The 16955-nt window shown below is 42.4% G+C and overlaps 1 protein-coding gene across 4 annotated transcripts; it reads left to right on the forward strand.

The window, feature by feature from the left end:
• The first annotated feature begins 261 nt into the window (after window positions 1-261).
• smek1 (SMEK homolog 1, suppressor of mek1 (Dictyostelium)) lies at window positions 262-13138 on the forward strand. Of its 4 annotated transcripts, none has more exons than XM_034142688.1 (15): window positions 262-1332; window positions 1784-1839; window positions 1936-2034; window positions 2177-2794; window positions 3845-3922; window positions 4018-4134; window positions 5771-5887; window positions 5998-6129; window positions 8104-8224; window positions 8335-8493; window positions 8632-8801; window positions 9233-9375; window positions 10699-10889; window positions 11112-11323; window positions 11979-13138. In XM_034142688.1, the coding sequence occupies exons 1-15, from the start codon at window positions 1191-1193 to the stop codon at window positions 12102-12104; spliced, it is 2481 nt and encodes an 826-aa protein (XP_033998579.1). In that variant the 5' UTR covers window positions 262-1190; the 3' UTR covers window positions 12105-13138. The 4 variants fall into 4 exon arrangements, with proteins under 4 accessions (XP_033998579.1, XP_033998580.1, XP_033998581.1 ...); XM_034142689.1 differs by having other exon boundaries at window positions 9236-9375; XM_034142690.1 differs by having other exon boundaries at window positions 9245-9375.
• Window positions 13139-16955: the final 3817 nt, after the last annotated feature.

A 16955-nucleotide genomic window follows, 5' to 3' on the forward strand; every position in this document is an offset into this window, starting at 1 on the left:
ACATATCACAATGAAGAAAAAACATTTCCTGTTCATTCAGAATCTCAGTATAGAAATTGCTGGTTGACAAGGATCTACATATGGATTTGTGTATGTGTTTAATGGTTGGATTATCTGTTTAATTTAATGCAGCATTGCTGGATGATAAATCATAAAAGAACGAATGGAAACATTTATTGTGATATTAAACTGAGCTGCTATGTTACTGTTTCTTTAAATGTGGCGGCTGCCCTGTTGTTGCTGTGCTGGAAACCCCGTACCTACTCTGAAGGGACCCAAGATGGCTGATTACTCACGGGGGGGGCAGTTAGCAATTATCTGAACAAAAACGTCGGGAATGAATGGCAAATAGCCTTGTAATGTAAAGCGCAACATTTCAGTAATTATACGACTACAGTTGGTTGGTTTGCATATTTTTTGGGATGCATGAATACCAGTAAGGGGAGAGTGGTCTCTCCGCGGCCCCGAGCCAGAACATGGCGGAACACTTGGGGAAGAAATAGCAGCTAACGCTAGCTAGCTGGCGCAATATTCAGACACAATTCGAAACATTGATCCAGGGTAAACACGTCTGCGGTCGACAAGTGTAAAATAATGTTATCGGTGTTCCGTTTTTGTCATTTTGCTTCAAATGGTTGTTTAATATGTGTAGCGTAGGCTGTTAGCGTACTAGCTAGCTAGTTAACTCGTTAGGTTTTCTAGCTAACAGGCTAACGTACACACTGTACTAACAAACAGGCGGATTGTTTTGGGACCAGAGGTCATAACGGTGGGGCTTATTCTACGTTTCCTCTGTGTGGTCGGACTTTCAAATATTTGTCAGGGCTTGTTTTTGTGAATTAACACGTTAGCTAACGCCAATGTCCTCCGCACTGTAAATTAGACTGTCGTTAGCTTGACACAATGGCTGTTTTTATATGGCGCTACAACACTGGTGATATAAGTTTGAAGGCAGCTCGTTAAAATAATCAGATATTGTAGTTTGAATCGTCGTCTTCCTGGATAGTCGTATCATTCAAATAGCTGTCAGCCCGCTTGACCCCTGACACTAGTTAAGTTAGTCCTGGGTTGTAGAAGTGATCGGGTCTAAAATAAGTGAATTAAAGTTGTGGCGTTACTAGGTGAAGCAGACACCCTGTAAAGTCAAAGAAGGTCCGGAAGGGGGAAACCGGTCACAACTACCTGCCAGGATGACGGACACTCGTCGACGAGTCAAAGTCTATACCCTGAATGAGGACAGACAGTGGGATGACCGTGGGACTGGACACGTCTCCTCGGGATATGTGGAGCGTTTGAAAGGCACGTCGCTGCTGGTGCGAGCAGAGAGTGATGGTAAGCAAAATAAAATATACAAAGCCTGTGTGTAGGGGCCACATCAGGACATGAGAATGACATCAAGGGCAAGACATATGCGGTTTAATATTTTCTATACACAATCTTGGATTTTTTGTGAATGCTTCTCCAATTGTCTTTTCACATATGCTTGAGTTAACTAAAAGTTCTGCTTAGCTATCATAGCATTAAGTCAAGCAAAAACAATGCTTTCTGATTACATTTTGACAACATAGAGCCAACCCACACAATCTGTTACACAGGCATGAATATGTAAGTCAGTGGTACCCTAAACCAATGGGAGATTTTTAATCTTTGTAGTACATACCTCTCAAAATGTATTGAGAGCCTTAATTGATGTGGGATCTGGATCAGAATTTGCAAGGGGCCTGATTTGGCCGTCTCGAGCTTCCTTTGATGACAATAATGGGCTGACTTTTTAACCTCACAGGTTCCCTTCTGCTGGAGTCCAAAATCAATCCAAACACAGCCTACCAGAAACAACAGGTCAGTATATAGCATGGGGCAGTTATCTCATCTATAATATGGATTTTCTATCTCTGTGCACTGATTTGTATATTGCATTGTTTTTCTTTTGGAAAGGATACATTGATAGTATGGTCAGAGGCGGAGAATTATGATCTGGCGCTCAGCTTCCAAGAGAAGGCTGGCTGTGATGAAATCTGGGAGAAAATATGCCAGGTAACTACACTTAGCTTTGTGTGGGTGTGTGTTGTCTGCTCCGATTGTGTATTCATTTAATAGCAAGTGTGTTTGGGTGTTCCGGGTGAGTTTATGTGACTGTTACATCTCACATCTTTCCTCTGCTTGTGTCATTGTTTAGGTGCAGGGAAAGGACCCATCAGTTGACATCACCCAGGATGTGGTGGACGAGTCTGAGGAGGAACGCTTCGACGACATGTCCTCGCCGGGTCTGGAGTTACCTCCATGTGAACTGAACCGCTTGGAGGACCTGGCCGAGCTGGTGGCATCCTCACTCCCATCACCACTGCGGCGCGAGAAACTGGCACTGGCTGTGGAGAATGAGGGCTACATCCGCAAGCTCCTGGAAATGTTCCGTGTGTGTGAGGATTTGGAGAACAGAGAGGGACTGCACCACCTGTACGAAATCATAAAAGGCATCTTCCTGCTCAATCGTACTGCACTCTTTGAGGTTATGTTCTCTGAAGAGTGCATCATGGACGTTATTGGTTGTTTGGAGTTTGATCCAGCGCTCTCGCAGCCACGGCGGCATCGGGAGTTTCTGACTAAGACAGCCCGCTTTAAGGAGGTGATCCCCATCTCTGATCCTGAACTGCGTCAGAAAATACACCAGACTTACCGGGTGCAGTACATTCAGGATATGGTTCTGCCAACGCCCTCTGTTTTTGAGGAAAACATGCTGTCCACCCTGCACTCCTTCATCTTCTTCAACAAGGTGGAAATCGTGGGCATGCTACAGGTGAGATGGGTAGTCAATTATAAGGTTTGCCAGTGAAAAATATATGTTTTAACTTTCAAATAAGATGTGTTTGTGCACCATATTTTCACTTTTAAAATGTTCTCATTGCTAAAGTTGATGATACTCATGTATATTCTGTACAATATTTACATAAAGACATCATGCTTTCACCTCAAAAGGCACACATAAGATCATTTCTTTGAAATAGTGTTTATATCGTGAGGACTGGAAATTACAATAATTGTAGGATTGTGCAAAGGTTTTATTTCTGTCTGAATCTGCTTTACCCTGTCTGAGTTTGTCTGCTAGTCTTTTTATGGTCATGTGACCTTTGTGTTTTTGTACTGTGTCAACTCAGCAGTGTTTATGTATGGTTGTCTCCATGGAGATGGAGAAGTGTTGTGTAAATCAGTTATGCTGCGCTAGAGGAAAACTGAAACGGGCACTCTGTTGCCTCTGGTACACCGTGCTATGTGAGGTTCTAGAGACAAACATTACTGATAGTGACCTTTTTCTACCATGAAGCAGTCTCATTAGAAGAGCAGACCAAGTGTTTTATTTGTGTGCATTTACCTAGAATATTAATTTAAACACAATACTGGAATGCATATATTATTGAATGGCACTGATTCTTTAGTGTAAAACAGTCAAATACATAACCTATCATCCACACTTTTTAAGACTTTTATTTGTAATATACAGTAGATTTTCTTTAATGTAAAATGTAAATACCAGTAAACAATATGTTTTTGATGTATGGTTGTAAATTGAACCTGAAGCAATGTTCATAACATAAAACATGTCACACTATAACTTTAGTTCCGTCTCTGGTAAATGTGGTGGGTGCTAGATCAAAATAGATTTGATATGTCCACCAAGATGGAAATGTGGCTTAAATCCTTCCAGTTAATTTAGTTTCCTGGTTATTTATATCTGACTCATACTCTTGATCAATAACTACTTTGTTCACAGTGTTTTTTTTCTTATTCTGATTTGTTGATCCTTTGTGTGATACTCCCCTTCTCATCTTCCCTTCCTTTTTGATGTCAGGACGATGAGAAGTTCCTGACAGACCTCTTTGCACAGCTAACAGACGAGGCTACAGATGACGATAAAAGACATGAACTGGTATGTCAGACCTTTCATCAAAGATATTATTTATAACAAACTGTTCTCATGTCCATCCTTGTTTGATAGAGTTGTGGTTTCTTTCTTTCTCATAGGTCAACTTCCTAAAGGAATTCTGTGCATTCTCGCAAACGTTACAACCTCAAAACAGAGACGCCTTCTTCAAGACATTGTCAAACATGGGCATTCTACCGGCACTAGAGGTCATACTGGTGAGTGCAGCAACCTTAACGTCAATCAGAATGAAGTCAATTGGGCAATGTTTTCTTTGACATTTAAGAATGTTGGCTTTTGAGCTTTGGTGTTGAGATAAGCCTTTTTGCGTTACGATCATTTAAAGGTAGGGTATGTAATTCACTTCAGAAACACTTTTTGTTATATTCCATGGAATGCTCTTAACATCCCGATAGCAATGAATACATTAAATGCTTTGACAATAAATACATTAAAATATTTCATCTGTGGAAGCCGTGGCGCTGTAAAAAGCACGACCAATCATCTGAGCCGGCCCGGCTAAATTAACTGGATGGCCTACCTGCCTGTCAGCCTTCCATCTCGTGCACCAACTTATCTCGTGCCCTCATTGGTCATGTGCGCGTTCGTGTGTGTTGGAGGAGGGGCTCTGTAAGGAAGTCTGAAGGAAGGGGCAGATTTTTTCCGGTTGTGTACTTTCAAATTCTAGCGCACTCGAGCTGGTTTCTCCATGCTTACCTACCCTACCTTTTAAGATCAAGAAGTTACATACTCCTAGAAGAAAAATATTAAGCACAACAAGAAACATGTCAATATTATTTATCAGTGATGTTGGTATTACAGTGATGGCAGTATGTTGTTCGAGCTGATTTTCGGTTCCATTCAATGCTTTTTGGTTACAAGGGATAGTGCATAACACAAGTACACCTCGTTGATTTAAACTGCTGTATTAAAATAACCTTTCTTATAACTGAGGGGCCGGTTTTATGATTGTATTTTAGTGTGTGCATCTCTTGTTCAAAGTGAAGGACAATAGAGATTGTTCATCATCAGTTAAAGCAATGTTCATTATGACTATGACACAGCCTTTTTGTTTCTTGTACAAGCAAACACAATTACTGTACTGCAATAAAACAAACCAAATATTGTTCAATCTTAAGGCTTGCTACGTTGAACATACGCAGTTGAGCACACACAAATAATAAAGCAATCAGCAGCTCGGCTTCTGCAGGTTGTCATGATGTTATCTGGTCTGAAGATGACAATTTTAGAGAGGAGCTTCTACTGGTTAAGAATAGTTGTAACATCAAACGTCTCCTCCCAAATCAAACAGTCATTGAACTGGTGGATCTAATTATACCTGGTTGCGTTATCTGTCAGGAGAATAAGCTCTATGTACGTACGGAAATGGCCAGATGACAGTGTGCTGCTGCTGCTGCTGCCGCTGTGTGTAGAGTATATGTGTGTATGCTCGGCTGTGACGTTACTGCCTGTGCTGCTGTGTGCAACATAAAACCATCCTGCAGCACAGTTATAGTGGTTATAGCAGAGCCTCTTCTTTTACAACAACACTGTTAGCTACAGAGAAGATTTAGAATCTGATACAAGAGGAGCGATTAGACAACCAAATATACCATGTTCTCAAACACAACAAACTAACAATACTCTCCGAGCATGCAATAGGTTGTTTTCTTGTTTTTGTTCCCTATTGTTCAACCTACAATCTTCATTGGAACTACAAATAAATGGGGAGAAAAAATCAGTGTGGGGAAAATTAAATGCAGTATTTTGATGATCACCGTTTGCATTTTGAATTTATGATACTCGAATACTTTGTTGATCCGCTGACTGATATAATTAATGTTCATGAAACAGGGAATGGATGATGTTCAGGTGCGTGGGGCCGCCACAGATATTTTCTCTTATCTGGTGGAGTACAACCCCTCCATGGTACGAGAGTTCGTCATGCAGGAGTCTCAGCAGAACGATGACGTGAGTATATGAACAGTCAGTCAGAAATATCAGAAAATGATATTCATTGTTCCACAATACGGGTGGATATAAACAAGTGTATTACTAATAATTAGTCATTGGCCTTCCAGGACATCCTGCTGATCAACCTGATCATAGAACACATGATCTGTGACACAGACCCAGAGCTGGGTGGAGCGGTGCAGCTGATGGGTCTGCTGCGGACCCTGGTGGACCCTGAAAACATGCTGGCTACGGCAAATGTGAGTTCACCTGATATTCTTCTACGTGTCAGTTTATACAGAGAGTGACTTGACGGTAACCCTGAGTACTTGATACTTAGATCCAGCTGGTCCAAAAGCATTTTAATGTTGTCTTAGAGCAGGGGTCGGCAACCCCTGGCACACGTGCCACCATTGGCATGTGGGATCGTAACCAGTGGCACACTAGGAATAAGTGTGCAAAAATATTTAAATTGTGTTTTCGGATCCTGAACGAGACCGCCGGCAGAGCGGAAGCCATGCATGCAACGAAGCGCAGAAGGATAACTTCTAGGCCCCGCTCTCTTTAACTCCAGTTGACTTTCTGCTGCTTTCCTCCATGGTGAAAGGATCAGGGGTGTAGCGCACTTCACACATTGCAGTATAAGGAGCTGTACATGCCGCAGTTTTTGCGTGGCTGTGTCTTTAGTTGAAAGCCCAGTGGCGATCTGCTCATCTGTCATCCAAAATAATATGCTACACAGGGGCGGACTGGCCAACTGTGTGTTCTGGAGAATCACAGTACGTCCGGTCGTCAGCGAACCGAGCCGGTCGCCAGCGGGCCGTTGACGACCGGCTCGGTTTGTTGACGGCCGGCACCGCCCTTTATTTATTTAAATGTGTTTAAACGGCATCATGTAAGTTGCGCTGACAGGCGACAGAGGTCCACAGCTTCCCCCCCCCGTTTACAGTTCACGAACGTCGGCACACTAATCAGATTTGATTTTTTAAATGGCACTTCATATCAAAAAGGTTGCCGACCCCTGTCTTAGAGTTAGGGATGCTCCGATCGCCAATTTTGGGGCCGATCGCCGGAATCAGTATCGGCCGATACCGATCGCCGATCCGATCGAGTGGGCGGGGCCTAAATGGAAGATTTAAACATCACTTTAAATCTTCCATTTAAAGTGATGTTTAAAACTCAGTTAATGGGGCTCATTCACTGGAGCTTCCACAAACAACAATCAACTTAATTATTACATTCAAATGATGTACATTATTCAAGTTTACATTCACTTTGGATAATAACACGGGAGAAATGAGCGGAAGCGCTCTCTTTTCCTCTCTCTCTCTCTCTACCCCTCTCTCCCTCTCCTGACAGCCCGTCAGTATCTCATGCAGCTCACTGATCCAGTAATGAGTGACCCGACAGTGAAGAATAAATATATTTATAACTAGTTTAGCTTGTTCCAGAGGTAGATAAAATAGCTAAGTGTGTTAGGTCTAACTCTTGTGTGTGTTGCTCCGCTCACCGGTCTGTCACAGCGGGTGGAGCTGCAGGATTTCTGCTTCACACACGTTGCATACCGCTATTTCACTGTCTTTTTCGGACACCTTAAAATAATGCCAGACCGGTGAAGCCATTTTGGCGAGCTTGTTTTGCCGCGCACAGAGAAAAGTGTCATGTATTTTACGTCATGCGATCGGCATGTTTAGAGAGCACCGATCGATCGGTAGAGAGTGAGTATCGGCAGATCTCGATCGGTGACCGATCGATCGGAGCATCCCTACTTAGAGTAATAGTAGTAGTAGTAGTAGTAGTAGTAGAGCTGTTGCTTGTTCAGTTCAGTTAAACTAGATCAAGCAAAAACACCTTTATTGTTCTTTATTCATTATAATAGACTGAAGACACAGAAACACAGTTCAGTATTCTGTATCAAAGAGTTTGGCAGCAGGTGGGGTTATTAAAAGGAGCGAGGGAGTTGCTGTTGTAATAGAAGTGTCAAATTCCCTTCTATTATAGATATTGGCTGTTAGAACAGAGTACAGACACATTTGTTCTATTCTAAAACATCCATTATGTTTTCCTGCTGATGAAGTTCATCTCCAGGAGCTAAATAGAGTGGGATTATGAGTCCGAGCTCTGCACATTCAACCTAGTTTTTAGTGTGGCATGCTGTAATAAAAAGTCATTGTTGCACTTTTCAAGTCATGTTGCTTACTAAAGAATGCGGTTTTCCTTTTATTCCTTTCCAGAAAACAGAAAAGACAGAGTTCCTGAGCTTCTTCTACAAGCACTGTATGCACGTCCTCTCCGCTCCCCTGCTGGCCAACACCACAGAGGAAAAGCCAAGCAAAGGTATAGAATACCTGCGAGGTGTGTGTGTACACTTGTCGGTTTTGTAAATAACATTTTAAGATGAATGCATGTTTTGTAATGCATGTTTCTTTGATGTTGCTTGCTAACTAAATTCATTCCTCTATTAGATGACTTTCAAACATCCCAGTTGCTGGCCTTGATTTTGGAGCTGCTGACTTTCTGTGTGGAGCACCACACCTACCACATAAAGAACTACATCATCAACAAGGACATCCTGAGGAGGGTCCTGGTGCTCACCGCCTCTCAGCACGCCTTCCTGGCCCTCTGTGAGTCACATACAATCCCTTCAGATCTTAATCCCTGTTCATTCGGACACATTTCTACATGGTTTAAGGTTTTTCAACTACATTTTGTGTTTAACTTTGTTTTGAGCTCAATATTCTTCTTTATCTTTTTGTAACCAGGTGCTCTGCGCTTCATGCGGAGGATCATTGGTCTGAAGGATGAGTTCTACAATCGCTACATCATGAGGAACTTCCTCTTCGAGCCCGTCATCAAGGCTTTCCTCAACAACGGCTCTCGCTACAATCTCATGAACTCCGCCATCATAGAGATGTTCGAGTATGTCCGTGTGGTGAGTAACTCATCCAAAGTTTATAACTGTTTCAAATGTTTTGTTTTAGCCAAGTGATAAGGTGAAATAAGTATCAGCCAGCTAGCCATTTTATTCACCGAAAAAGTGTTTTCTTTTAAATATTTGATATTTTTGCACTGCATATAATTGTGACATGGACTTTGAAGTTTTAAATATATTTTGGATGCAATTTCCAGATCAATTTGTATAAGCAACTAATGTTTGTAGGCTGGCAAAAATGTATATTTATTTATTTTATTTTAATTAGTTTGGTGTTCTCCCCTCTCTTTCACTCCCTTTCTCATTTTCTCTCCACTGTATTCCTCCTCTTCTCTGCCTCTGTCCTCTAATCTATTCCTCTTACCTTTCCATACTTTCCCCCAATACTGTGTGTCTACACTCCTCTCTCTCGCTACTCCCATTTCCCCTAGGAGGACGTGAAGTCTCTCACAGCTCACATAGTAGAGAACTACTGGAAAGCTCTGGAGGATGTCAACTACGTCCAAACGTTCAAAGGCCTGAAGCTGCGGTACGAGCAGCAGAGAGAGAGGCAGGACAACCCCAAACTGGATAGGTGAGAAATTCAAATATTACACCATCACTGGCGATTTATTGAGTTCGGCAATCCTTTGTCTGTCAGTGTGTCTCACATAGGAACACATAACAATGCCAGTGTGAAAGTCAGCATTTACTTTCATGTACAGGCTGTTGAAATGACCAATACATTGTTTGTTGTGTGCACTATGTTGCTTTTTGAAATCAAGTCTCCTCCTTGTTGAATAGAGCCCGTTTGATTTATATCATCATAACATTTAGCATGTGCTAACAATGAGTGTGTGACTGGCTGTGATTGTGCAACGGAGCAGTTACTCATATATGACTCTGACTGAAGTTCACACTCGGGTCACTTATTATGTAGCCACAACGTAAACTTGCATGCTTGCCAACAGGTGTTTCTTTTTGAAGCTTCACTTTGCTCCTGTTGTTTTGTTTTGTTATTGGACCACTTCACTCTGCAGTCAGCAGGAATGCTTCATGCTTATTGGTTAGCTCCTTTATTATCAATGGAAGGGCTTGCACCACATTTTTTTAAACAGATTTTTACAGTACTAACAGCTGCATTATATCATACCCGTCTGTCCTGATGGGTTAGAATAAAAGTGAGAGCGGACTGAATGTTTTTTTAAATACATGTGTGTAGATACTGTATGTTTGCACTCTATGGCAAAGACCAAGACACGCCTTTGACGACAACTGTACATTTCGTTATACACAAGAATATAATATAAATATAATATAATATTTTAATAATTATAATAATATTTTAATAATTTAAATATTCGGAACCCTCGTTAATGGTCACACAGCACACACAGTGAAATGTGTTCTCTGCATTTAACCCATCCTAGTTCCAGGAGTCTAGTACTAGGAGTAGTGGGCAGCTATTGTACAGCGCCCGGGGAGCAATGGGAGTGGGGGGGGAAGGGGGTTGTCCGGTGCCTTGCTCAAGGGCACCACGGCAGGGCCCAGGAGGTGAACTGGGACCTCTCCAAGTAGCAGTCCACACTCCATATTTAGGTCTGTTCGGGGACTTGAACCGGCGACCCTATGGCTCACAGTCCAAGCCCCTACTGACTGAGCCACTGCCGGACTAGGACTTGACTGAAAACAAATGCATATTGCATTTTATGACATTTTGAACCGTATCTTTGGAACCTTTTGTGCCGGGCACACTGGTAATGCCTTACTTAGCGATGGGAGACATGCTTACAGAATGAATTGGTATCCACCTAATAAAGTAGTATAAGACATTATGTCACTCACAGTGAAGTGCAGAATGCTCTTTCGGGGAAGTATTTTGTCTTTAAACTAAGCAATGCCCCCCCCCCCTCTCCAGCATGCGCTCCATCCTGAGAAACCACCGCTTCCGCCGCGATGCACGGACGCTGGAGGATGAAGAGGAGATGTGGTTCAACACGGATGAGGATGACCTCGAGGACAGTGAAGCAGTGGTCCCTCCCTCTGACAAGATGAAGAGCGAGGAAGACCTCATGGAACCTATAAGCAAGTTCATGGAGAGGAAAAAAAGTACGTATGGAAATGCTTTGTTTTACAGCCTTCACAGATACTTTGGGGTTAAACTGGGGTCTGTCGCAATTTTGAAAGCCAAATGTAACCATAATAAAGAGAAGTGTCCTCTGGTAAAAGCATGTTATGGTTATAGAGGATGCATTTTGTTGGCCAATCAAATGGTTAAAACATTGAAATGGGGATAATGACCATTTCTTGTCCTCCACTCCCTCCCCTCAGTGAAAGACTCAGACGATAAGGAAGTACTGGGGAAGTCGAGCTTATCGGGCCGGCAGAACCCCAGCTTCAAGCTGTCCTACTCCGGCTCCACTAAGACCAGCCTCTCCAGCCCCCCCTCCTCCGCCTCGCTGAACCCAGGCTCTCCGGGGTCACCAGGGTCTCCGGGCTCAGGGGCACGGAGCTCCCCCTCCACCACAGCTGTAACCACAAAGGTACCTGCCAGCATATCAAGTTATGTAGAGGTGTGGGTCTTAAACTGTTAACACTAAAGTGGACAAATAACTGATGTTTGCCAGGCTAGGCAAACAAATATTTGCACAATGTCTGTTTGTATCAAACACTACTTAACTAAAGGAATAAAAAATGTGGTTAACATAAAGCTTTAACTATGAATGTTCACACTTAGACTGTCAATGTTCACACAACTCCCACCACCGTCCTTGTTATGTATCACAAAGACTGGTCATCACCACCAGTGTTCAATTTGACTGTACAAGTGATTAGCTTCATTTAGACGGGAGGAAAATAGAGGGAAGGAGAAAAAGAATGGCACGTCCACATCATTTACCAATTAAGTCAGTTTTAAAACGGGCGCATTTACCAGGACGACCACGGCAAAAACAGGAAAACTAACATCAAATGAGAAAGATGCACAAGACAGACACAAATGACAGAGCAGGGCGCTGCAGAAGGCCAGGGCTTTTCTGCAAGAGGAAATGCTATAAGGTCCCATGCATTGGGCCTCAGGTAGTGAATACACTGAAGCCCATCCAAAGTGTACCAGGAGGCTGGTATCATATCCACACTATGTAAATCACACTTTTTGGTCAGGATTTCTCCATTTCTGATGCGTCTTGTCTTCTTCAGGGAGGTTTAGTGGGACTAGTGGACTATCCTGACGATGACGACGAGGACGAGGAAGAAGAAGAGGAAGACGTGGAGAGTAAAGAGGACCCTCTGCCACCTTCGAAGAAGTCCAAGCTGAGTTCCTAAAGAAGCTCCACTGTCTCCGCTCTGCTCGGACAGTTTCAGCGCACAGACTTGACACGGGAACCATCAAACTTGTAAACAAATTGAATGAGTGAGAGCCACCCCTCACCTTCAGCGGGTGGCCCAAGGAGGGGCAGACTGTGAACAGAAACCAAGCCTCCTCAAGACTAGTCCACTTCATACAAGTGCCAATCAGGAAACCAGGAGCGAAAAAGCGTCTGAAACGTGGAGCAGACGTGTGGAAGCTGGGGGAGAAAGGATCAGGGGAGGGTTTGGTTTATTCAGCAGCTTGAGGAAAAGACCACATACAAAAACTCACATGTACACACAGACTGAAATCCCAGAGAGCTCGGACCATAACCCACTGCCCCCCCCCCCCCCTCGCCCCCCACTCAGGGAAGGACACAGCGGCCCAAACGGGTCAGCCAATTCAGACCCAGAACCACCACTCCCCCCCCCCACACGCCTCCTCAGAATTCACCTTCCTCCTTTACGTTCAACTTCCTTTTCTCCTCTGCTCTTTCTTCTCCCTTTCTTTGTCCGTTGCTTTTCGTCCCCTCCTCTTTTTTTTAAGTTAGTATATAGGACCAGACGGGAGGCGGCACGTGGCAAAGAGCTGTCCTTGTTGTCGTTTGATGATGTCATCAGTGTCGTCGTTCCTCAGCGGACGTTCTTTCTCTGAAGAGAAAAAAAGCCAGCAGTTTGTTCATTAATTTGTTTTTGTTCTCTATTTGTCTCTCAATCTTTCTCCTGTTTTTTGTAAATGACGACAAAAAAGACCTGCCTTTAAATGTTCAGGACGTTTTCAGTCACACTTGAACAGGTTTTTAAAGACCTCAGTAGGTGAGCTAGTTTTACCCTTTTTGCCCTTTGAAACTGCAGATTTTTTGGAGAATTTGTAATCCCGTCTTGATTAAAGATTGAGTGGAATTCTAGATGTGATGAATTTTGTCATATCTTTTCATTTCTTTTTCATTTTACATGAGTGTACACTTAGTTGTTCAGAATATTTGGGACCATTAAAATGTTCTTTGCTGTAAGATGTCCTATTACCCTTTGTCCTGAGCACTCAGGTGTTTCCTTGCTGCATCGTGCTGTTTCTGATCACAGGTCTCCTTGGCACAAGAATTAGATCATTTTAGCACAGAAGGGTTCGACATTATTCTACAAACTATTATCAAGCAACTCAACTTCACACTACAAAGGATAACAAATACAAATCCCACACTGAATCTTTTAAATAGTCACATTTTGGTGTATCTTTTAATAATTTCCAACAAGCCAGATTTCCGTAGAACAATTGGTTGTCTATTTGGTTAAAAATTGTAATTGCGCTAGCTCAAACATTTATCTATCTTGCAGTTTTTCTGCTGTAAAGGCAATCCATGCTTTTGTAAAAAAATTCACATTAACTTCTGAGTTCTTTATTTTATGGACACACCTCAGCAGCTATGTCTATAATGTCCACCAGGCGGCACCCTAGGTCCATAAAAGAATATACAGATATGCGTTGCCTGCACTCAATGTTTAGTACTATCGGGTCATTGTAGCACAGCCTCTGTAAACACTGTCTAAAAATAGTCTGAACAGCATTTCATGCATCTATTTCCCAAAGCATGTGAGTTTGGTGATGTCCTTACTAAACGATATCAGTCATGTTTGTACTTCTTTGAACAAAGCTGCAAGATTGTCTTTGTGTCAGAATCAAGTGTATTGCCAGTTTACACATGAAAGGAATTTGCTTTGGTATCTGGTGGTGCGAACATAAACAATCTAAAAAAATAAGTTGCAAAGTAGCTAACAAAAAATAAATATATGGATAATAAAAAATAAGTATTTTTAATAAACAATTTAGCATTAAAAGAGGATGCTAAAGACAAATATTTACACCAAATGTAAATAGGATTAACTATACAAATAACCTTAAAAACTAAAACACTTAGGACAATGAGTGTAATGTGCAGTTGCCGACTGTTCCTCTTAGCTTGTCTCTTTATCATGAGAAATGCACAAAGAAAGGACCAGCATCTTAAATAGGGTGCTTTATTTGAATATATACCCATACATTTACAATGTTCCCAAGCTGACTCACTCAGTTACTCCAAAGCCTGTAGGGAATAACAAGATTATGTTGAATTTAAACATTATAATAACAAGTGTGCTCTTTATTTAGACGCTTGTTGACAGTTGAATTCAATCTCTGCATGATTAATTTCATCTTCATGTTTATCTGTCCAACATCTTTGCCCATAATAACTGTTATTGAGTTGGACAAAAGGTAGAGGTCGACGTACCCTCTCAGTATCATAACTGAAAGCCACAGCACGCTGGTAGAACTAAAAGGTTTTTTTTACAATGAGAGAAAATAGTTTATGAAAATGTCAGCACCTCCTAGCTCATGTGGTCACCTCAGTGGGAGTTAGAGTATGATTGAAAAACAAACAGCATCAAGGCCACCAAGGAGTCCCTGTGTTGTCCCTCCAAGTGCATTGTGGCCTTCAAACATTGCTTATTAATTAAATATGCCAACAGAAGAGGATCACTGTGTACTCAGCGTGCACCGAGAGCCGTCACACAACGCCTATTAAGGCTCCCATTCACATGAAAGCTATCAACAGACAACGGCAGCTTTTCAGGATCAGCCCTCCCTGCCAGCCTCCCTTTGCTCCTCAGCAGGAGTGTGGCAGAGTGTGTGTGTGTGTGTGTGTGAGCTGCTGGTGCCAGCCACTGCTCCACCAGAATGCCGGCTCCACTCTCAATGCCAAGGCGCTCACCCGGCGCTGCCCGCCTGTATGTCTGCCAGACTGAAGAGTCCCCATCGGTGACACTGCTGTCCAGCTTCCTGCGGGGCCAATGAAAAGCCTCTTTGACAGCTCTCTTGATTGGCTAGGCTCCCTAAGCATCCAGGCTGCCAGTTATAACTGTCTCTGGATTGATCACATCAGGAGTTATCCATGCAAATGTTCCTACAGAAGCATGTGATGCACTGCATACCACAGCGTACTGTGTTGTGGATAAGTTGTATGCATTCTTATATGACAAAACCATAATTGCATATTGCAAGCAAAAGGGAGAAACTAGGAATTATCCTGCTGCAGCCCTCCCAAACACTCAAACACACCTCCAAATATTTCATACTCATCATTACCATGACTACACTGAGTGGTTTTAAACACTTGCTATGTGTTCAGTGTTTTCTTTGTTTGTTAGCAGGATTACAGAAAAACTACTGAGGCTATTTGCATAAAACTTTGTGGAATGGTGTAGCATCGGCAAAGGCAGGACCCATCAAACTTTGGAGTGTATTGACCATGTGCTCTCTGAGGGGCCCTTCTAGTTTAAGGTGATTCTCGGAAGAAATATATTTTATTAGGTTGTATACGAAATACTAAGCTAAAATGTAGCGCAAAATAAATAATGTAATTATATATTATTGTATCCTATTTGTCTTAAAATACTTGAGCTTACATTTGTATTCTTGACCATGTAAACAGTAGTAAACAAAGACATCTCCACTCAATGTCTACTTAATTGCTTGTTTTTAAGCATCTGACCACTTTTACAACAATCTAATTTGCCCATGGTAATTATGCTAGTAAAATGTTTTTCAGGTTAATTTTTTGTTAGGTTCCTTGATATAACTATTTAACTTTATATAAAATGACTAAAACTAATGACACATTCAATAATAATATTTTAAAACTAAGGATGTGTACTACTTGTGTCTTTTACAACTACTTTAACTTAACTTAACTTTGTGCTGTCAAAAATAAATATGACAAGTCAGTATTTAGTGTAATAAAACAGAGGGTTGGTTCGTTCTTGATAAGGGGTGCATTTTATAATAGTTTATTATAGCTCTGTTTTTAAGTATAAAAACAAGATTTGGATTGGCAATCTTGAGTATATGTCACTCACACAACTGGCAACATGCAGTCTGATCTATAGGGGGCGGTAGAGACCATTTGAGGAGATAAACAGCAGAAGAAAAAAAACAATTCTTGTTCGCTCCATAGACTGTTCGCTCACAGGCCTGCGTTGAAGAAGTTACCTGTCAAAAAAGTTTGCTTACAAACTTTTCTGCTGCTTATTGTTTGTGGAGTAACTTTAACTGATCACAGTAGCAGTAAAATGACAAAACAGTTTATCCCAATCCCGTGTAATCCTGGTAACCGAGTCAGGATATGAAATGGGAAATGTGGCACACATGCGGTTTTCGGAAGCCTTAGCCGAGGTTGTCAAAACACCCGCACAAAGTCCAGCCTCATGTCTGCCCACCGGGCCTGGCGTCGCGGCGGACAATGAGCTGTGTTCCCCGGCACAAAGTGCTCTCTGTGTCCGCTGGAGCTCCCCCGCTCTCTCGGAGCTGATTGGCCGTGTTGAGCACAGCACGTCCGCCGCTGCTGTGATTAATCACCGCGTTAAACTCTGCAGCGGAGCGGGGAGAGGCGGCAGGCCGACAGGGACCCGGGCAGCCGGCCCCGGGTCAGCATCCGTCGGTAGCATATGAAAGAGTGGAGAAAAGTCATCATCCGTCACATCTGGTTTACATTAAAGCCAAGGTGAGATACAGTGAAGTACAACATAGTTTTCATCAGAGCTCCCTTTGGCTGGGTGACTGAACTGATGTCTGCTCATAAATTACAGTCAAAAGTCTCCCAACTGACATCCTAATGTGCAATACTGTAAGTCGTAAAAGTAGGCCCATTTTTCTACATAAAGATATGTCTTACTCAAGGTGGACCCCAACCACAAGTAGGCCTAAGTGTGGTTTGAAAGTCTTGATAGTGCTATCTTACCCCACTAGGCCATCTAATGTTGAATTGTCTTGATTGTGTTGGCCTAATTGTCCTT

This window comes from Trematomus bernacchii, unplaced genomic scaffold, assembly GCF_902827165.1.
Source record: "Trematomus bernacchii unplaced genomic scaffold, fTreBer1.1, whole genome shotgun sequence".
Classification (NCBI taxonomy): Eukaryota; Metazoa; Chordata; class Actinopteri; order Perciformes; family Nototheniidae; genus Trematomus; species Trematomus bernacchii.

Excerpts from the sequence above, each read along its gene's own strand:
- smek1 (XM_034142688.1), top strand. The coding sequence starts at position 1,191 with ATGACGGACACTCGTCGACGAGTCAAAGTCTATACCCTGAATGAGGAC. Across the intron at positions 3,923-4,017 it reads ACGATAAAAGACATGAACTG|GTCAACTTCCTAAAGGAATT; the intron begins GTATGTCAGACC and ends TCTTTCTCATAG. Across the intron at positions 8,802-9,232 it reads TGTTCGAGTATGTCCGTGTG|GAGGACGTGAAGTCTCTCAC; the intron begins GTGAGTAACTCA and ends CATTTCCCCTAG.